The sequence below is a fragment of the Scomber scombrus genome, chromosome 20 (genome assembly GCF_963691925.1).
Source record: "Scomber scombrus chromosome 20, fScoSco1.1, whole genome shotgun sequence".
In the NCBI taxonomy this organism is placed as follows: Eukaryota; Metazoa; Chordata; class Actinopteri; order Scombriformes; family Scombridae; genus Scomber; species Scomber scombrus.
The window spans coordinates 14497119-14520569 of record NC_084989.1 but is presented as its reverse complement, the minus strand read 5'-3'; the positions used below and the strand labels follow the sequence as shown (position 1 = coordinate 14520569).

At 40.5% G+C, this 23451-nt stretch overlaps 1 protein-coding gene across 1 annotated transcript; it reads right to left on the bottom strand.

The window, feature by feature from the left end:
• Positions 1–1501: 1501 nt before the first annotated feature.
• On the bottom strand, positions 1502–23428 carry zbtb47b (zinc finger and BTB domain containing 47b). The gene is made up of 6 exons (XM_062441615.1): positions 23291–23428; positions 6147–7529; positions 4647–4794; positions 4148–4263; positions 3063–3207; positions 1502–2722 (listed from the first exon to the last, which is right to left on the bottom strand). Exons 1-6 carry the CDS (start codon positions 23291–23293, stop codon positions 2277–2279), a joined length of 2241 nt encoding a protein of 746 aa, XP_062297599.1. The 5' UTR covers positions 23294–23428; the 3' UTR covers positions 1502–2276.
• Between the last annotated feature and the right edge of the window lie 23 nt (positions 23429–23451).

Genomic DNA, 23451 nt, shown 5'->3' with positions numbered 1-23451 from the left:
ACACTACAAGTAGGCAATCTATAGATAAAGTGAGCGGGAGTGCATCAATAGTGCACAGACTCCTTTTGGATAGGAAATTGATTGAAATGTCAGATTTAAAAGGAATAGTTTGACATTTTGGGAAATACTTGCACTAGCTTGCTTGCCAAGAGTTAGATAAGCAGATCGATTTACTGTCTCAGTGACAAAAAATCTCTCTCCAGCATCTCTAAAGCTCACCAGCTAACACAAAAGTATAAAAAGGACTATTTGTGTTTTTTTAAAAGTGAGTTCAAAACTTTGTCTTTGTTTAGTGAGCTTTAGAGAGGCTGAACGGAGCAAGCTAACTGTTAGCAGTCTTTAGCTGACTACAAACTGAAGAACTACCCGTAAAACCACAAACTGTCTTTTTTACACATTTTTGTACAAATATAATGTGTTAAATAGTGAGCTGTAGGTGCTGATAGGTGGATTTTTTGTGGGCCTTTAGGTAGGCTAGCTGTTTTTAAGCTAAGCTAACCAGCTTCTAGTTGTAACTTCATTCTTAATAGACACATCTGAGAGAGGAATCAATTTTGTCCTCTAACTCTCAGCAAGACAACGAAAAGGCGTTATTCCCAAAAATGTTAGATATAAATTTATGAGATTTTAATTGGAAAGTATTTTATTATGATTCTTTCAGTTCTACTCCAGCAGATTTATGACAAACTATTCACAAAAGTGCACATAGAGCCATAAGTTTTGAAGGGTATAATATACTGCATGTCTTTAACTTTATTCAGCCTCTACTCACTGTTCACCATCTTATAATAGTAATGTAATTGAAAGGAGCCTTTTAAGTGATGAACTCACTGTCAGTGCTCTTTTAGAGTTTTAGGCATTGGTATATAATAAAGTGTTTATCCTTTTATACTGTCACATCAAGATGAAATGTGCACACTTAATTCAGCTACATAAGCGGGTTGTTGTGAATTTTTCTAGTCCTACACTCTTGGTATTCTGCACAAATGACACAGATTGGGTTAAATTGGGAATGAGCTGTAACATTAACATTAGATTTAAACCTATAAATATACTGTAGGTTTGAGTACATATGGTTTTGCTAACAAGTCACAGAAAAGTGCCATATCGTCTCAAAGCCAGATCTACAGGAGAGAGGTGCACCTGCTTAATGTAAGCAAAAGATGAGAGTCAACAAATTATTCCATCTCCTGACTTAAGGAAGCTCAAGCGTTGGTTGGCTGAGTGTACATTTCACCTCTGACAGCACCTTTACTCATCTCTACCTCACATCTCTCTCTAACACACACACACACACACACACACACACACACACACACACACACACACACACACACACACACACACACACACACACACACACACACACACACACACACACACACACACACACACACACACACACACACACACACACACACACACACACACACACACACACACACACACACACACACACACACACACACACACACACACACACAGCATTGCACGGCCGACTCTTAACGTGTCGCAACTTCTCTTAAGTCCTCACGAATGACGTAACGTGCCACAAATTACACACGATCACGATTATAAAAATGGAGACAGTTAGGAGTACATTTTAAATATCACTAGAGTTAAATGTAAGGTGCAGGATTGATTATAAATGCTTTATAACATTACCTAACTATAGCAGGTGAGCTAACAGGATTTGGTTATTGGCAATGCCATATACATGTATATGCTCAAAGACAAATCAGCATTTGGTTATTGCTGGGTCAGACCAGAACCACTTGCTACATCTTGGCAGAGAATGAAAATAAAACATTTCTTTCATCTTCGTGTGGTTCTCACTTGACTGATGACCCCTGTATGAGTGAAGATTGAGGAAACTCTTCCTCCCACTTTTGTAAAAGATGCTACAATCAATGCATTGTGCAAGGTTCTGGAGAGATGCGCTTGGTGTCGGAAAAATCCCAACTGAAACCGGAACAGGGTTATGAAATTCATGAGGGGAAGTATGGTGAAGACACGTCCAACTGGACTCTGAGGTTATCTATTGTATTCGACAGAGTAAAAAATAACTATTTCTTATTGTGGTACTGCAGGTGTATGTGTGTTTTATTTTTATTTTCTTAAATGAGGCCTTCATGTAGCCGTCATTCAGTTTTTTCCTCCCTCAATGTAAATGTCACTGAGGTACATCGCTCTCCCTCTGCAGGAGTCCTCTCAAAAGCTCAAAGAAAAATAATAAAACAAAAGTAACAAAGTGCTTTCGATGCTACAGAGATTTGTTAGTTGTTGGAGTTCATCCTACCGGCAGAGAACAGGGGAGGAGGAGGGGGTAAATGTGGGGTGGGAGGCAGCCCCCCCATGGAGTGCAGCAGGGGGAGAGACAGCTGGGTGCCATGGAGAGGGTGGGGGCTAGAGGCAGCAGCGGGTGTGGTCACGGGTGGGGCGGGGAGTGTCGTCCCCAGCTGGACCTGACCAGAAGAGTCCACGGTGGGCGAAGCCAGAGGCTGATCGAGGCCGAGGGGGTCGTTGCCGTCGGTAACCATGGGGTTGCTGACGCGGAAGCATTTCTCCCTGTGGGCCTTGAGCATGTTGGAGAAGCGGAAGCGCTGGCCGCACACCTCGCAGGGGTAGGGCTTCTCCCCGGTGTGTGTGCGGCGGTGGCGCTTCATGTTGGGCCGACTCGTGAAGCTTTTCCCACAAATCTCACAGATGTACGGCTTCTCTCCTGTAGACAGAGGGACACAAAGAGCTGAAAAAACACACCTTGCTGATCAACCGACTACTTTTATAGGAAAGCAACTTATTGGTCAGCAAGGGTTTTTGTGTGGAAATGTTTCATCCATCCCACAAGCACAATAAATGCAAATTCTTCTAGAAGACATAATGAATCACATTCAGTGTTGTCAGATATTTGTCATTTATTATAATAAACTAATTTAATGTATTTCTTACACTACCCCTACCTTATATAATAGAAGTTATAATACTACAACTGCTATATACTGCTACAGTATGTTAGTAACCTTTGATTTGAAAATCATCTGGATCTGCAAAAAGTGACTCACCAGTGTGTGTTTTCATGTGTTCATCGAAGTACTGTTTCATATTGAAGTCCTTTCCACACCACTGGCACATGAACTGCTTGTGTCCGATGTGGATGCTCATGTGGGAACGCAGCTGGTATTTATACTGGAAGCGCTCGCTACAGTTCTGAAATGACACACGGTGAACATTTTTACACGTGTATTGATAACTGTTTGAATAGGTCTTATTCCAATCATTATGGAGAAAAATGTATGCTGAATTGAAATTGATATGCAAACCCCCCCCAAAAAAAACAGATGATATTCAAAACGGGAGTCTTTCTTGTGACAAATTTAATTCAAATCTAAGCTGTGAGAAACCGTGCTTCTGTAAAACACATTGTGACAGATGTCAGTCATAAAATAGAATGCATTTCCAGATCATGACTATTTATTTTTTGTATTTGCTATGAATTACGAGCCGTATTATTAGTTTTACACATGTTAAGTTATGCAGCTTCAAATATGAGAATGACCCCAATTTTATAAACAGGAAAACCTACCAGAAAACCAGAAAATCTGGGTTGTGGTGTTTCAAAACTTAACATGGATTGACAATGCAAAGAATTTTAAAAGTCTTTGCTTTAAAGGAATAGTTTAACATATAGGTAAACATACTTATTTGCTTTCTTGGTGAGAGTTAGACAGGAAGATTGATACCACATAAGTTTTTATGCTAAATATGAAGCTACAGTCAGTAGCCAGGTGGATACTGCTGCTGGTTGTGCAGACGGGAAGCTCTCAGCTGGGGATTATTCATACAAGGGTGGGGTGTGAAGGGAGAAAGATTCCAGAAAAGAAACACTAATAATGAATACAATTCAACAATATGTTAACGATATTAATAATCATTCCTTGACACTAAACATGAGTATCTTACAAGTTAAGGTCTTAAAGAGATTCATAATTGAACTATCATTTACATAATATTCCAGACTTTATTCATTTAAACATTGACAGGTAGTAAAATTGGAGATATCTCATTTTTGGAATTAAACTGTTAATATAGGTGAAGTGGAGAGAAGCAGCAGTAGCAGCATCAGCTGCATATAAAAAGGAGCTCAAACCTCACACTTGAAGGGTTTCTCTCCAGAGTGCTGCAGAGAGTGAACCTTCAGGGACATGCTGCGCTTGAACGACTTCCCGCACGTCTCACAGGTGAATGGCATGTCCTTCGTATGAGCTACACGCACAAACAAACAGTATAAGATTAGTTAATGCTGTTCAATATTGAGGATAGCTGATGTGTTTCATCAGATATTTTCTCTAATGTTCACACCTCAAACTCTTATAGTCAGTGCTGCAGTAAAAAGGGTCACTGTGACTCAATGATTTACTGCACTTTATACAAGCATTGCTTTAGCTGTTGAAATGCGGATATACACAGAGAGTGAGGTGAACCCGCCTGGGAAATAAGATGCTTATCTCCCTAAAAAGTGGAAAAGGAAAGCAACACCCAAAACAAATCCTGCACGACAATCGGGTGTGGGATGTAGAAAAGGAAGCCTAAAGTAACACATGGGAACAAAGTGACTAACCAGGATCGCTGATTTTAATGGCACTCACCGACCATGTGCTTCCTGACATGAGCCATGGTGTAGAACTTCTTCTCACAGATCTCGCAGGAGAACTTCTTCTCTGCATAGCCGTGGACGATCTTGTTATGCTCGTGTAACGACCACAGCTTCTTGAAGGCCTTGCCACATGTTACACACTTAGAGAATAAAAACAGAGCGAAGGGGAAAAATATAGCAACTACTGAGATTTTAAGAAAGTCATTACCATCAACAGTCTTTACAAACACATGCACATATCCAGGTGTGTATGCTTACACAGACACTTGAGCATGCACTGTAGCAAAAAAAGCAATTAGAGTCAGCAGATTAAAGCAGAAAATGATCTTCAAAACTACAGCAGGAGTCCAGCTGCTCACTGCAGAGAGGAAATGGTAGAGGCACTGAGGGATATCAGAATTTATTATTACTGACTGCCGGCTGACTGAGTAACTGACTCTGATCAATTTTATCATAATTATACAATTGTAACATGCATGCACTTATTAGTAATATATATATATATATAATATACTGATTAGTTATGTATTACAAGCATTCAAAGCAGTAACTGCTTTAAACAAGTGCATAGGTTTGGTGTCAGAAGTGACAGTGATGTATTGTAATGAGGATTATTTATAGGTATTTAATAGATAGATATTATTATCATTATATTATAGATATTATGATGAAAATAGTAATTGTTCCTTCCACTATAATGGCAAAACATTTAGAAATTCTGTGTATTATTAGTTTTATATAATTAGAACAAGAGAGATCTATTTCAATGTTCAAATGATAGATTTGAAAAAAAAATTCTGACCAATCCTGTCAAGAAAAACAGAAATTCAGTGATTTATAACTTGAAGGGTGTGTGTATGGTAATTATTTTAGCCCTGAGTAATGTCTGCAGAGCTTCCTGTCAAGACGGGCTGAGCAGATTGATACCATATGTGTCAATACTACTGAATTGGATCCATCTCACACTAGATCACATTCTGGTCACTTCTAAGCAAAGTGCTTTTCTGCTGCTATTATGTGCATACGCATCACAATTGCCTTGTAAGTTCAGAGAACTGACATGCTAAAAAAATTTTTAATTTTACCATGGTTGTTATTAACCATTAAAAACCATTAAGTTCCTGAATTTAAACATGCATCTGATTCTGTAATAACAGGGAACAGTAAAACAATCATGACATGTGTCTCTTTCCTATAACAGTCAATAAAAAGTATTGGTTTTGGTATCAACATTGGTAATTGTTGCTCTCGTATTATTTGGTGCTGGATCAGAACTTACTGCAAAGCCCCATCAATCAGAGGTTTAGGACAGCCTGTGTGTATCCTGAGAGGCAAACCCAGGGCAAAAAAGTCCCAAAAGCAATATCTCACTTCTCTTATTATGATTAAGACAGTATGACACTGTTTAGACAGATTTTAGTCACTTAGATTATAATTGTTAAACTGTAAAAGTGACAGTGACATCATCATTATCATCATGGCTGAATCATACCTGGATGCTCTTCTCACAGTCGGTCTGTTGGTGCAGCAGCAGCTCGCTCTCCAGCAGGAAGCGTTTCCCACAGTTATTGCAGATCTGCATGCGGTTGTGAGTGACGTTCATGTGTTTTTCCAGGTACCAGCGATTGTTAAAGACGCGAGGGCATTTCTTGCATGGGAAATGTTGCTTTTCCTCCAGCCTCACTTTCTGGCCAAGGCCCTCTGCGTCCAGCGTCCTCTTCCCACCTGGCCGCTGGTTGGCCAGCGTGGCCTCTGTGAGCGTCTGCCGCATGGAAGCAGTTGTACCTGCCATGGTCAAGGCTCTGGTGCCCCGACGAGGTCGATCCATCATTGCTGGCTGCTCGAAACCTGGAATGTTGAGGGTGTTCTCCTCCTCTTCCTCATCCTCCTCCTCATCTTCCTCTTCGCTGCTCTGCCCCAGTATGTCGGCCCTCTTTAGGTCATCATCATCCTCGTCTCCAACTGCATCATCATTCTCTGCCTCATTCTCATCATCATCCTCTGAATCTATCTTGTTGTCACAGCAATGACTGAACATAGTGGCTGTCTCTGCAGCGATTGCTGATTTGCCCTCTGACCCTTTTGACACATTGAGAGTCTGGTTGTTGAGGTTGACTTCAACAATGATCTGATCTCTGTTGAAGGAGGTGTGGCCCTCTGTGGTCTTTGACTCCTCCCCATTGCCCTCAACTTTGCACAAAGCGACCACACCTGTGCCAGCCCCACCCACGGACCCCTCATTGTTCGGGTAGTATTGCTTCGGTTGGGAAGCCCCTTTGCCCGCCTCCTCCACTTTAACAGAAAACGGGCTGCTGCCCTCCCGTGTGTACACCCTGCCCAGCTCTGACTCCTGTTTGATCTCCCGGTACAGCTGACTGGGGGGCATCGCCACAGTAGCTGGGTCACTGCTGCTGAGCCCTTCCTGATTGGCCATATCTAAGCAGGTGGTTCTCAGCGAGTGGCTGCTGATGAGGTCACGACAGGAAGCTGCGATGTCGCTCATCTGAAGCAGTGTAGCAGCGTTCAGCACGTCACGAACAGTGCGGCTGCTCACCAGCAGTTTGGAGGTGTAGATGAAGTTGAGGATTTGCTGCAGGCCCTGTGACGTTAGGGCATCCAGCGACAGGTCCACCCGTCGCAGCTGTTTGCTTTGGGCGAAAAGGGAGTGGAAGAATGGGCTGTAGGCCGCCAGCACGCCCTTGTGAGCGGGGAAGGTGCTGTGCTGACGCACCAGAACGATGTCGACGTCACACAGGTCAGGCTGGAAGAGGCGCTGCTCATTCAGCCTGTCCATCAAACAGGTGAAGTGCAGAGCCACATCCTCCACCAGAGAGAACTCAGCAGAGGGAAAGTCTGTGGTCTTCTCCACTATGAGCTGGAGACAATACAGAAGAAAGAGAGAAGTAAAGATTAAGACTGAAAGGCTTTTATTATTATTATTTACAGCTAAGCATTGGAAATTTAGGATTAGAAGGTGATCATATCTCACCACTGCTACGCTCTCAAGAAACTAAATATGCTATCTCTGTGGTTAAAACCTCACTTCCTCAACTCTGGAAACAGCAACTGAGAAAATACTCTCAAAAGCTCCACTTAGTAGCTTTTCTCACAACATAAACAAGTTAAACATGACAACTAGGCAAACTTCACTTGCTGACAAAAATCATGTGATGTGATTGAAATTTGCAAAACGGCTACTAAATGGACTTTTTGGCGAGATTGTTTTCTAAAACTAAACTTAAAACTAAACTAATCTTGAGTTTTGATCATTTCATTAAATTTGCAAATTTAAAACCATCCAGAAATGTATGTATTATCAGGGCTTTCTACCACATTTATGGTCTTCATAAGTGGATGGAGCTCTGGAAAAAAGCTAATAAGTGGACTTTGAGTGGACTATTGTGAAGGTCAAGAATGTATGACTGATTTTAATCACATTACATTGTTATTTTTCTGTGACACTCACATGTAATATTAAAGTAAAACCATAAACAATATTGAACTAAATTCAATATAAATATATCCTGCTGAAGTTATCATGTTGTGAGCTTTACAATTTGCAGTCTGCACAAAGTCACAGGCTCTACACTTGCTGCACGATACAAGTCAGAGAAAAATCAAAAGGTATAACACTCAACGCTCTGTGCAAGGTCCTCAACTTCCCAAGGTGGGTTTATTTTAGCACAGGAAGGGCAGGGTTTCGATCCAGACGGGATGTGAGTGGGGACAGAGCAGCAAACAGAGCAAACACACACAAGTATACACACGCATATGTGATGTGCAATGATGCACAAAAAACACACACAACTTACAAATACACACACACACACACACACACACACACACACACACACACACACACACACACACACACACACACACACACACACACACACACACACACACACACACACACACACACACACACACACACACACACACACACACACACACACACACACACACACACACACACACACACACACACACACACACTGTCTGGTCTCTGCAAGGACTGACTGGTCTGTGCATTGGTATTCAGCGCCATCTCCCCCCATTAGCCGGCTCTCTCAGCACACCCACTCACTACACTGTCCCTGAGGAATCGCGAATTATGCAGAAGACAAAACACGTCCGGAGAAATAATTAGGGAAACCATGCCAAATAAATACTAACTAACCCTGCAAACAATTACTGGAATTTATCATTCAAGGCATCTCTTTAGTGGCAGAATAGGATGACTATTGATACTTTTTGGTCAACATGTTGCATAATTACATCTCTACATCTCCTATTTTTCAATGTTTCCAGTTGCATGTGCAAGACCAACAATGGGGCACGTACAACATAGAAAATTAATAATTCATTTATCTTAGGAAAATGAACTATAGCATCAATGTTGTACAATGAGTATGTATCACACTACAATTCATTTTCCCTTTAATGAAACAGGAGGCAACTTACTGCCTTTTTATGCTGCCTATATTTTCTCTTTAAGATCAATGAAAATGACTTTTCAATGTTCAAGCTGGAAAATGGATTTGCATTTGGACCTAACCTTGAAAATCTGGCCTGTTTGAAGAATTCAATTAGGGAGTGTTAGATTTATTCATAGTTTTGAGCTGCAAAATTGGACTCCGAGCCAGAGATGAGTAAATATCGGGTTATCTCTAACTGTGCGAAGCTACAAACATCGCCCAAGGGCAAAACACTGGAGCGATCAAATCAGATCAGATCGGATCAGATCAAATATGATCTGGAAGACTGGCAGACTGGAGGTTATGCTCCTTTAGAGATAACGATCGTCTTCTTCTTCTGGGATTCAAATAGGACAGTGCATCAACAAATACAAAACCTCAATAGCTTACAGTCAAAACAGTAATTCGAAAAGGTTTAATGTGTCATGTATCAAATTGAGTGATCACCACCATCCCTTTATCCCTTCTTCTTCATGACTGTAATATCAAGTCCATCACTAGAAGGTCAGAAGATGTTAACTAATTGGGATTATATTGGGAACACAGGACCCCCAAATCAATGCCCCAGTGATTCCACCATTGTGGGCACACATATTCATGCTGTCTGGCATTATATCTGTGCCATTATTTTTCTTAAACGATTTGTCAAAAGTACAGAGAGACAGGAGTAGAAAAATTAAGTGGCTTGAGTGGATGCCCATTGTGCCTCAATTCTGGATCACTTTGAGCACAGAAACATTTGATTGCACATGTTGTAGAGAAATTATTATCAAACAAACAATAATAGGCTGTTTTTTCTCTAATCCGGTCAACACTTGGATGATTAGCTACTAGGAAATTAGGGTCACACTGGGAGAATAGCATGATGGTTGCCAAATATGACGAGTTCAGTTTTTTGAACAATATTAAAGCAATAGCTTTTTTGCCAATCACATAAAATCACAGATGTAAGGTTAGTATGCTAGCAGTTAGCTTAGTTTAGCATTAGCATAAAGACTGGAAACTTGAGCTTGGCTCAGTCCACACGTAACCTGTAAATTCACTAATTAACACATATCTTTGCTGTTTAATCTGTACACAAAAATGTGTTTCTTCCAAAATAATTACATATAATAATAATATAATTTATAATGCATTGCAGGTTGTGTACCTGGGAATTATCAAGTAAGCAATTAACTTAAGCTTGGTTAGCTTAAGCAACAGAAGCTAGATAGTTCTAAGCTAATAAAGATAATACAATATAACTACCTTTTTCAATGAATGTTAATAAAACTAGACAGTATGTAACCCTAATAGTATAAACTATACTTGACAAAAGCAAGCAAATCAGAATTAACCTACTTCAACTCTGTATTGTTTATTTTAACACACTGTCAAGTTGGGAAGAGAGGAAAAGAGAGAGCAAATAAGCAAACAATACAAAATCAATACACACAGACACATTGTTTCCTTAAATTATTCTTCGTGTGATATTTCTGCTGCAAAATATAAATGATGTTCCTGCAAAATTGTTTTAAATTCTCATAATGTTCAATTGCAAGCTCAGAAATGAGGCGCAAATAGAATTCCATAATGCTGTGATTTTTAACAATACACTGAACATACTGTAGTATGAAAACAACACATTCAAATGCAGATGCTTTAAAAGTTCAAGTGTGCACTGCTGAATGACAAGATTTCTATCAGGGAGGGATTACACTTTTTTATTCAGACTGATGCCTTAAACAATTTAATCCGATAGAAAACAGTCATGCAACTGTCATCTTGTCAAATTTCATCACATACTGTAGCCAAAAACAAATTGACTTAGTACATTGGATTGAAAGACTGCATCTAACTCCCTCGATCTCTGTCTGTCATTATCTCCCACAGCCCTTTTCTCTCCGCCCCCCTCGGCCCCCTCTCCGTGGAAATGTCAGGGAGAGAGTTTGTTTGCTGTCATTAGAGGGAGCGCCACCTTTAACCAGCCTCTCAGTTAGATGTCTCCCAATACATTATTCATATCTGGCCTGACCTGTGACAAACACGCACCGGGGGGGATTACTGACGCACCCAACAAGAGGTGTCATTTAAACAGGCTTCAATCAAAGAGCTGTTGTACACCCTTTCCAGGCAGATCATTTCATCATCTGCCAAACACAACAAAGTGAGGGGATCCTCTTGCGTTGTAGAGGCCTCAGAGAGCCTGTTTCACAAGGCTCCTCTCAAGGTTATGTGCTTCAGTCAAATAACAATGTAACAATGTTGTGTACTGTAGAGCAATTTAAATGTGTCCAGTACTTAAATATCTGCATAACTAATGACATCAACCTCCCCTGTACTTGGTATTTAGTAGTAATTAGCAAATGTTAGCATCCTAGCACAGTCAACATGGTAAACATTTAACCTTAAACTTGCTTAATGTTCGTATAATAAAAGATAGGTTCAAAAGTTTTTCAAGCCTGGCTTAGAATAACAGTAAGATGCCAATGTCACAACTACTGACATGTCCAAAGTCCAAAGTCCTCGTTTTGTGCAAAAATTTATTTAAATGGAAGGATTGTAACAAAAAGAAGGAATTTGGCACTGAAAAGACTGTAATTTTGAAAGATATCTACTTGATTTGACTAATTTGGATGGTTGAAGCTTCATACTAGCTGTAAATTTTAGCCATCACCACTTATATTGTAAGCACATTAGAAAGGAATCTTTCAATGGTCTTATGTACAGGAGGAATGATTGCAACAAACCTATCTCGATATTAATCTAGGCACTTGACTATCATTTTATGATGGACTTTGAAAATCGTAAACCTGTCCTTTAGCAATGTCACTGTGAGCATGTTAGCACGCTGATGTTAGCATTTAACTCAAGCCCCGCTGTGCCTTTAAAGTTCAGTCTCCCAGAGCTGCTGGCATGGCTGTAGAGTCTTGTTTCACTGTCTTTTCCATTCAAACATAACACTAATTGGCCTGACAGAGGCTCTGTAATTATATGTCAAAATTTCAAACTCGACAGTTCATACAAAACCAAATCCGGATATCAACTGTTCAAGTAGTCTAATGGGGTGCTGCATTAAAGGAAAAAACTTGTCATTCAATGTAACAGGCATCAAATTTGCCCAAATTTGAAGGAATAAAAATTTGATGGCAATAATTTGATTAAAATCCAAAGCAAATCAAAGCTTGTAATAAAGAAGTAGATTTTTATGGAGTGGTTGGTAGATCCTCACCCAGTTCAGCCATGCTGGGGCTGGTGGTATGCACTTGGCAGCGGCCCGACTCATGGACCCAAGCCAGAGCCGAGTCTGAGAATTTAGCAAGAGTGAAATCCCTCTTTTTAATTTGACTTTCACTGGTGAGAATGCCCTTTCTCTCCCATACCTTTGCACTGGACACTGCATGTAGATTTACTACTCTGTAAAGTCTGCATCTCCGTCACTGTGCAGCTCAGCTACAGGCCGTGAGTGTGCAGCGACCTCAACAGAGCTGCCATTTTAAAAGTGCCTCTGTCTGTTCACTGTAACGTAGTGGGCGCTTTAAAAATGACTCTGAGGCCTCCTGTAAGGGCAACGCACATAAATCTTAGACAGTAGCTTGTGTAAAACTGAACAATGTCTTAAATGTTCAGCCTTTTCCTCGTTCGCTCTTGTGTTAGAATAAAGCCGCACAGATGGTTTTTTTCCCTTGAAACATTATTCTGTTACTATTTTGTGCACACACACCTTGTAGCACGGCAGATTTATGAGCAGGGTACTAAAGATCGTCTACCTTGACAGTGTTGTTTGCTTGCTGACCGGTGAACAGACTGAGCCATTAGCAGGGGCCAATGTCAGAGCACAGCACAGAGTCATGGACACATCAATAGTGCGAAGGAGGGCAGGTTGTATTCAGGCAGGAGGGAGTCCCATGGGGGAAAACACTGCGGGGGGTTAAAGCTTTCTCCCCGTCTGCATACAGACTGCTCCGATTGAACTCAGTGTCCTCTTGCATCGCTTTCTTATACATCTTAAACTGTTATGTCTCACTGAAGCTGGGCAACATAAACAAAATGAATATCACTACATATTGTTGTGCATTTCTGTAAGCAACAGCTGGAGCTGCAATTGGCCAGCTGCTGTGTGTTGGCCAGAGTTTGGCCAATCAGAGCTTATCTAGTTTTTCTGTGGCAACCTGCGACACATCTCTAAATTTAGGACAGAAAATTAGAAAAAGAAATTAAAAGAAAAAGAAAATTTAAAAAGAAATTAGAGTGAAAGGGAGAATGTGTATGTTGGAAAAATAAATGTTTGGTGAGAAAGAATATGAGAGGCAGACATATAATCACTTTGATTACAAATGCCTTTTTGAAATGCCTTTTGTGACTCAGTTTTTAATATTACTTATCAATTCTTCATTTAAAGAAATAAAATTACTAAGTAGTAAATTGAATGCTTGTTTTATTGTGTTTTATCTGTCGTTTAAATGCAAATTTAATTAATCCAATTATAATAGCCTTTTTAATTGAGCAATATATTAATTGACTATAATTAAGCAGAGCAAAAGTCTATTATTATTCTGGTGGCACACTTATACTGTATATGGGCTTTGACTTTCAGTACAATCTTGCGATGATACAGTCTTATCTATAAAATGTCTATCAATAACCATGAGCCATCTGTCAAATGTTGAAAACACTGAAGTGTGATCAGTTTTTTTGTGATTCAGTTTATAGTGATGTAAACAGTAGAGGTTTCATTTCATTCTAGTGCTGCAAGTAATAATAATTTTCTTTTTTTCTGCTGCTTACTTTCTCAACATATAAGTCTTGATCTAATTTAATCATCTCATTTAATAACGGATTGATCAATTAAGGCATTTTCTCAAGTAAAAAAGATCAAAACTGGCTGGCTCCGGCTTCTTAAATGTGAGTTTCTGCTCATCTTTCCTTGTCTTCCATTACAGTGACCTAAACATCTTTGGGTTTTGGGAGTTTTGCTCAAACCGAAAACTTAAATTGAAGAAAAAACCTTGAGCTTTGGAAAATTGTGGTACGGTATTTTCTACTGCAAACAATCAATTCATGAATCAAGAAGTAATCAGTGTATTGATCTGTGATGAAAATCTGTTTTAACCCGAATTCAGACATTGTAAGAACATTAACAACCCCACTGAATTACTCTACAGCTCTACATCTTATACACCTCTCTCCAATGTATTTAAGAGTGGTTCTTCAACACAAACAGACTTTTTTCCATTTCTAAAACTCATTCTTTTAGGCCACAATGTGCTTGTTAAACATTTTTTTAAAAGGGGTAACTTGTTAGCTGAATGTAAGGATGTCAATACGCCAAGAGATGTCTCTGCACTTAGAAAAGACCATCATGGAGCAAAAAGAGAGCACCAAACCATCCACAGACATGACAGCAATCCCATGAACTCATGCCCTGGCCCAGCTGGGGGGGGGGGGGGGGGGGGGGGGGGGGGGGGGGGGGGGGGGGGGGGGGGGGGGGGGGGGGGGGGGTCGGGAGGGTTCTGCCACTTCCACCCACGGAGCACACAAGCTCCAGTAAAGAGCACACTCAGCAGCCCTCTTCACAGCGAGGCCTCCTGCTGAGGGGCCTGGCGCAGGGCATGGCGTGACTGACACCCCGAGGAAGGAGAGTGGGCACCATGTCAGGCCTCATCTCACTCACTGGCATGGAGATAGTAGGACAGCAGCACCCGCCCTCACACTCAACCCCACACACACACATACACACATATATATCCCTGAGTCATCATCAGTGCAGATGAGAGCAGAGCATGACAGGCCTGAATACAAAATCTCTACAACGAGATCACCCAGTTACAAGCAGTGAGTTTGGCCTCGCAGTAACATCAGAGTGCTTTTACATGGTCGGGAGAGGGATCAGCTCATGCACAAAAGCACAGAAGCAAACGGATCAGGACAAGGGCATGTCATTTCTGGCGTAGTCCAATCAGACCGCCATTAAAAAGTCATCAGGGTAATGACTGACGCTGTGTCCTTTGTGTGCTCAGCAGACCTTCCCTGCTGCTGACGCCAAACAACAGACAGGTTTAGTCAAGCCAGAGAAGTGAATTCTGATTCTTTGGGTGAGATTCGTGGCACGGCTTAATCCTCGGGGTGTTTTGTGGTCTAGGCTACCGGCTGCGCAAGACTGGCATGGTCGGAAAGCAGTCTGCCAAATTTTCTCCCTGCTTTCAGTCTTTGTGTCTGGTGGAAGATTTCTCCTCTGGCTGCAGCCTGCACTCCCTCTCCTCTCCTCTAAATCCAATCAGCACGGAGACCCGGCACTGACCTTGAGGTAGAAAAAGCATATACAGTAGCACATCCACACACATGCCTGCGCAGGCATACCTGCATTATAATCACGCATTTGTGCCTGCATCAGTAAACAGGAAATAAAGACATTTCGGTGTACGTGATGACACTGCTGATGCAAAGATATGAAAAGAGGAATGAATGTTACTGGACTCCTGTTATCAAACATGTTGCAAATGCACAGATCAGCCAGATTGCTAATAGCACAAGTGACACGGTCCTGCTTTTAACAAGCCCTGCAGGGATCATTACAGCACTATGATAAAAAAATGCAATAAAAATCAATGTTCAAAGACTAAAAGGGGGAGCCATAATGACAGGCGGCTGAGGTCACACACGGCGCGGTCACATGCTCTGCCACATTAAAATTGAGTTAAATAGTTGCTGGGATGGCACTGTTTATCGGATAATAATGGTGTTAAGGCTGATAGTTACACCTTGTGATATTAGGCTTTGGGATTACATAATCCCATAGACCAGTGGTGCATGTGATGCAGTTTGGTGGAGGCTCAAGCATCATAAATCAGTGAAAAGCTGTATTATGACAGACTGCAGGAAATCTGAATTTAAGACTAAACACTTACCTAATCTGTTAAATAGCAACCACACCTATTTAATATTGGTTAAGTTCAACATTTAAAGTGCAACAGTTGTAATGTTGAAGGAAAACTGTGGGTACCACTTTACTCTAAAAGTAAAGTAGTCCCCATGTTCAGCATCTACAGTATAACTCCATAAGTGAGGTCTGGTGTATAAACAGATGATGAATAAAGTAAAGTATAATAGTAGATAGAAAATGTCTTTACAAAGATGTTGCTGACAAACACTTCACATGAATACGCTCTTAAAATGTCCTCAAATCTGCTTATATCTATATTATAATGTGTTATATTAATCAAATATTTACACACTGCTCACACGTTACCTAATTGGTTAAATAGTTTTTAAATTTAAAAAATCCCAAATATTCTGTGGTTCAAGTCTCTAACATATTAGTTTTATATCATTATAACTTAAATATATTTGGGTTTTGGACTGTTTGTTTGTTTGGACAAAATGTATATATATAATAACTGTAACTGTAACAACCAAGTCTAGTAGGTCATATTTGTTTTCAAAAGCAAAAACATTTTTTTTTTTTTGTGGAAACAACTGGCAATTCTGTGCATAGATGAAAGAATTGACTTCAAATGTACCGATGAACTTTGTAATTTAATGGGATTATTCATAAATGCAAACACATGGAAATTATGTAAATACACTGTACCCAGAAAATACTAGTTTGAATACAGAATTTGATTACCTGAACTGAACAAGATGTTCTGGTTGAATGGCCATTGACATTATATATATTCATTATATATATATATACATTCATTTAAATAGGAGGTTAAAGAATACTACGACGTACCAATTTAAAATAATTCATTTAAATAGGAGGTTAAAGAATACTACGACGTACCAATTTAAAATAATATATATATATATATATATATATATATATATATACATATACATATATATACATATATATATACCAATACATGGTGATTTGTTGATCACATGATTAATTAGTGATATGTAATGTATATAAGGGAAACAGAAGCTGCCTCAGGCACCATCCTGGTGAAGGCGAGCTAGAGGGAAACCTTTGATGAATAAAGCATGGTGAACTGGAGGAGAATTGTACTATGAGCTTTAATTTTGATGGACAAAACTAGACATTTAAGGTCGACACCCTTGGCTTGGGGAAACTGTGATGGACATTTTTCACCATTTTCTGACACGTATTGACTAAACCATGGGTTTTTGATGTCTGAGGCTATGGGCCTCCCTTTAGACAGCGCCTGGAAAAAGGTGCCCCCCTAATTTACTTGCTTAGTTTTGTTCAATTCCTGGATGCCTATGGGATCATGATTATGTTATTTGATCACATAGACACTCAACAACTGATCCAAGATAGCCTGATATTGCTGTTTGACATGACTCCAGACTTCACCAAATACATAAAAAGTCTGTCCTCAGGCATTTATTAGTTTCTGACTCTGCAAAAGTAGCAAAAGGAGGAAAAACAGTAAAATTCCACAGAACTACTGCATCTCTGAACTATCTCTTTAGGTTACTCTACATGATCTCCTTTTGATAACTAATGTAAAAACGACTTTTCCACAATGGAGTTTTTTCACTTCCATTCAATGAGCATCCACTGAAACTGTTTGGAGCCCCCCTGGAGAAGCCCGCCTCCCACTTTGAAAACCTCAGGACTAAACGATGTATCAACTATAGAGGCACTGCAGTAGTTTTACACATAAAGATGAGAAGTACTACTCAGCCTATGAAAACAGCTGTATAATATCTAATGTGTCTCTACAGGAGTTTTGAGAAGTCTGAAAAAATAATTAGTGATGTCATTTGGAGACTTCTCGCTTTGGGTTTGGACTACAAATTTATAGTGGAAAATTTGCATTACAAACTGGGCACATGGACTTTGAAAGAGTGTTTATGAATCAGGGATTGTCTGATGAAAGGCACTAAAAAAATGAATTATAGAAAGTGTGGGATCCAGTGCTTTCTGGGGTTTGATCCATATATCAAATGGGACAATTCTACAAAACCTGAAAATTCAGTGTGTGCATGGCAACTACAGTATGGTTAAGGTTAGGGAAAGATTGCAGTTATGATTGAGGAAACTAAAACACATGGATGAGGTTATGGGGAGATTTAGATTACAGTGAATAAAAAGACAAACTCCGGTCTCCTGCATGAAAGTCAGACAACCTACACTTCCACCCATCACTTCAACCATGACACCCTTACTTTCCAGTTCAGCACATAAAAGACAAACTACTTCTTGCTTTGGCACTGAATAATACAAAATTGTATGAACGTATTTGCTAAGGATATTACGTTGAGTCAGGATATCTTGACCTCTTCTATCTATATTGGTCATTGTTTTTTTAATCTATTTTTCACAAATGCCCCAGCCTTATGGAAGTGCATGATTAAATCATCCTCATTGATCTGAAAAATAACCTCCAGATTAATGCAATTCTTAAAAGGACAAAAAGTCAAATGAACTCTATATGAGTGTGAACATCTGAACTGCCTCAATACATAAAAAGTAAATGTGATTTCAGGTAAAATGTACAGTAGGACAATTTCAGATACAGAAAACAGGAAATTATGAATATACTGATGGTTATTCATTTTTCTCTTTCCACCAGCTAATTATTTTATTCCCTTCAGCCTATTAAAACATTTAACTTTCTTAACCACAGCGTTCACTGGTGGCTGCAATTAATAAAGACAATATTATCAGTGTTAGCGCTGCTCTAATCCCAGACATCCAATCTCCCCTCCACACTGCACAGACGAGGCTTTTCCCCTGTCCTAATCTAGCAGGTTGGACTTGCCCAGCCTTGCCCTAGTGGAGCTACACCAGCTTTCACCATTAGATTTAAATACATTTCCATCTATATGTTAATGCAACCACAGGTGACAAGCCAATCTACAACTGATACGCGTTTACCCGAGCATGAAATTGGGATGCACAAACAAAAATAAGGATGAGAACGCAGCATGAGCAGCATCTTGGTGACATACAGTAAATTAAAATTTGACAGCGTGAGCGGGATTGCCTCCGTTGCATGATTTGCAAAGTCCTTTACCAGCTTGTCCTTTTGAACAAACTGGACGACAGTGTGTTTTATCAGTCTGATAAAGATGGGGACAGTGTGTGTGACTATGTGTGTGTGTGTGTGTGCTTCTCAATCAGAAAAGATGTTAAAAGAAGACATCAACTGGCGGTCGTCTGGAGCTGAGATGACTCTGACGAGCAGTTGGATAATCAAAGGAGCTGCCTGGAGGCGGGTGGGGGGTGGGGGGGATGCGCAGCGATGAGGTTAGAGCTTCCGCACTGAAGCTCTGCCAGGAAGCTTGTGTCTGGGCCAATGAGCTGCGAGAGGAAGTGCTGAGTCAGGAAGCCTGGCCAAGAGAGGGGCCCGTGGTGTTGGCATCTCCTCCTCACACACACACGTTACAACGCTTCACACACCACCGCTCTGCTGGAGTCATAACACTCTGTTCCCAATGCCAACGCTGTGCACGCATGTGCACAACGCGGGCGCCTGCTGTGCATGCATTCATCAGCAAACACTGGCATGTGACGCCAAATACCTGTGGCACCATAAAGTGTGGATGGTTGCACAAACAGATATTTCGATTCGTAAAAGTCAAACACCAGCAAAAATTAAGTCACATGAGCCAAATGACACATATATGAAACAAAGACGGAAAGGTGCACCTTTGAAGGGATCTATTAGAGACAAAAGATCATCTGGATGTCTCACAGCGAGCAGGTGCAGACATACTCGAGGGCTATTACACGGGCTGAAACTGTGATATCTTCATTATCCCTTTCATAGCATGACACAAAGAGAGAAGAAGCTAACACAAGACTCTAAAGAGCCCCTTATCAGAGGAATCTCTCTGGTGTGGCAATACTCTCTCTCTTTCGTTTGTGTGTGTGTGTGTGCGTGTGGGTGTGTGTGTGTATGTGTGTGTGGTGGAGGCAGTTGATATGTTTGATGAGAAGGTCAGAGAGGACAGATAGGAAGAAGAGGTAGAGGAGGAGCATCGGCTTTCTATAGCCGCAACCAATCAATGGACAACAGAGAAAATGACAATTGTGAGCTTTAAAGGAATAGTTTGACATTTTGTGAAGTTCACTTATTCCCTTTGTAGTTAAGAGGTGGATAAGAAGATTTATACCACTTTAGTATTTGTCTTTTAAATATATGGCAACAGCCAGTTAGCTTAGCCTAGCACTGATAGCAGGGGAACAGATAGCCAGGTTTTTACAAAGAATAACAAAATCTGCCATTTATGGTTATTTACTGGCCTACTAATTGTCTGGGAGCAATAACTTCTTGGAGTCTTTGCTGATTGCTTAGCAACTGCTTAGAGCCAAAAAATAATGTGACACATAATTGCCTGTAAAACATCTGAATTGTTGTTTTTACACTTTGGTTTTTGTACGTTTTATACAAATAATATATAATGTGTTAATTAGACAGCTTTAGATGTGTTAGCAGCAGGATTTTGTTACTTTAGGTCAGAGTAAGGCTAGCTGTTTCCCCTGTTTCACCAGTCTTTGTGCTAACTGGCCTTATATTTTATAGAATTATATTTAATGGACAGATATGAGAGTGATATCCATTTCCTCATCTAACTCAGTGGCTCTCAACTTACACCCCCAAACTGATATACATCAGGCCACAGACCCGTATTTGATAACATGTAGACTCAGGGATCCCAAACTGATAAGATTTAGTTATTCCATAACTCTTGTAGATTGGAAGATAAACAGTGAAGAGTGTGATACCTATGAACAGAAAACTCATTATTATACATTTTAGGTCTACATTCTAAAAGTTAAACTAAAATATTCCCCATTTTTCTGGGGACCCCCTGGAATCCCCTTAAGGTCCCCTGGGGGTGCCCAGACCCCAGGTTGAGAACCACTAATCTAATTTAAGTGAGAAATTGAATAAACGTATTTCTAAAATGTTACACTATTCCTTTAAAAGATAAAAAAACTTGAAGTGAATAAGTCCTTATTTGATACTGTGATGGATAAGGAGTATGATTTTCAGACTGATGTCTGCATATTTGTTATGTAGCGTTCTTACACAGATAGGGAGCTAAAAACGGATAAATGGATGGCTGTATAAAACCAAAACATTAATCTGTGCGTATGAGTAAATGTCAAACAAATATTTGTGATGACTATCAGATCAAGGATGCCTACTTTCCCTGCTTAGCAATTCTCTGAAAACAGCACGAAAACTCATTCCCATCTGCTTTAAAGCTCCTCCTAAGTCTCTCTCGCTGGCCTGAATTCAGCTAAAAGCTATAAGAACACTTTAGACGGTCCTCTTTAAAGAAGAAAAAAAAACCTCTAATATCTTCAAATGCCTGACAATGAAAGACTGGTAGAAATCCTCATATCAAGCTGTACAAAAAGAACAAGATGTTTGGCCTCCTTGATAACAGAGTTCAAAGTCATTTGCAAAAAGTGCCACAGGGGTTAAATTACAGTAACTGTTTTCCGCTGATGAAAAGACACCATTGCTGGCTGGCACTGCAGAGAAACAAATTGTGAATTTATTCCAAGAGTAAAAACTTAGAGGCTACTTCAAACAAACTTGCGCCATTTGAACCAACAAGAACAAAAGAGTCCTTACATAAGCCCAGAGAGTTTGACCTTGCTTGTCCACAATTCTTAATCTCAGGGGCATAAATTAGCAGCACCTATGGTTTTAGTTTCCAAGGAGAGCGGCATCCTACTGAGGGGGCGAAGACGTCTTCTGGAGTTTGCTGCCCAGCTCTGGAATGGCTGCACTTGTCACAAGGACTGAAGACAGTTCCTTGCTCGGCACCCAGAGACAGTGAAGCCTCAAAGTCAAGGGTGGGCAGGAATGCCCTGAATAGGCAGTTACGTAAAACTCACAGCACTGTGAGGATAGAGAAGGAGCTACTCAGGACCTGAAAATACTGACTGAAATTAAACTGCATCAGAGGGCCCAGAACATGAAGCCAAGTGTCCCTTTATGTTGAGTTCACAGGCGGCAAATTAAAGGAACAACAAATACAGTCTTTTCATTTCATTCTAGTTTGTGGGATATACTGCAAACATTTGCAGAGACTAATCCTCTTTTGCAGTAATTGCAGAAATGATCTGCAGCATGTTTGTGTTTACCAACATTCAAATACATATCCACTATCTCAGCATTTGCCAAGCACACTTTGCACTTTTTGTTTATAGCTGCTTACTCTCATGCATGCATGCAAAAACAAACAAAACACACAGAAAAACATACAGAAATAACCAAACGTCTCTCTCTCCCTCTTCGCTCCCACCGGAAACCACCCAGCGAGCACCAGGGCTAACCCCGCTGACCTGACCCAGATATTAACCCAAGCCTCCAGATGTGAACGCGCGCTGGGATTACTCCACCACTGCATCAAGCTCCACATGCTTTCCTAATGAGGCATCCTAAAATGACCCTGGAGACAGAGCTGACTGTCTGCCTAACTCACCTCTATTCCCACAACTCTGCCTTGCCTGCTCTGTGCAGAGGCACCATCTTCATGTCTTCTCATAAAAAAAGGTGCAAAAACTGCATGGAGTCTGGTTGAAAATGTAAGTTAGTCAGTAAAAGTGAAGAAAGGAACACGGACTTCATGCAGCAGACAGACATAAGCCAATAAAATATTACTGTTCAGTGTTTTCTGCAGGCGATGTGCTTTGACTATCAAAGCCTGACATTAGATTTGCATTTATTTTTACAAGGCAGCTTCTTTCTCAGGGATCATACTAAAGTTATTGAGACATGAACAAGTGACATGCACTTCTCTATTAAACTACACAAGAGGAGATGATCTTAATTTATGCATGAATGTCAAACTTGTCCTGCCCTGGCTGCCTTAGTTTCACTCATCCTTGTCCACATACACACCAGTCACGACCTGAGAGCCCTTTTCTTTTTGCAGAAGCGCCCTGATATGAAAGAATTTAACTCCTTCTCTGCATCAATGTAGCTATTGTAGCCATTGCATTCTTTCAGCAGCTTCAATTTCGAACTTGTGCCATGTCGGCAAGTTACAAACTTCACCGCAGCGGATACGAGGCACAAAACACACGTATGACAGCCGGTGGTACACAACACACAACGGTAAAGAAGTGTGTTAAGTTTGATCTGATCGGCCTGCTGAGTAGCTCAAATTTGCAAGAGATCAAGAAGGGACACACAAAAAAAAATAAACAAAAATGCAGCGCTCCTCTGTAGCCTACCATTTTGATCCAGCGTTTCGAGGCTCAAAGGAGTCCCAGAATAACTCCTTTCGCACCAGTTTTCCCTTCGCCATGAAAATGACCGTTGGATTTCTCACATTTCTCCAGTTTTTTGCCTTATCCTCAATCTTTTCTCTCTCCCCCCCTCCTGTGCTACTGTA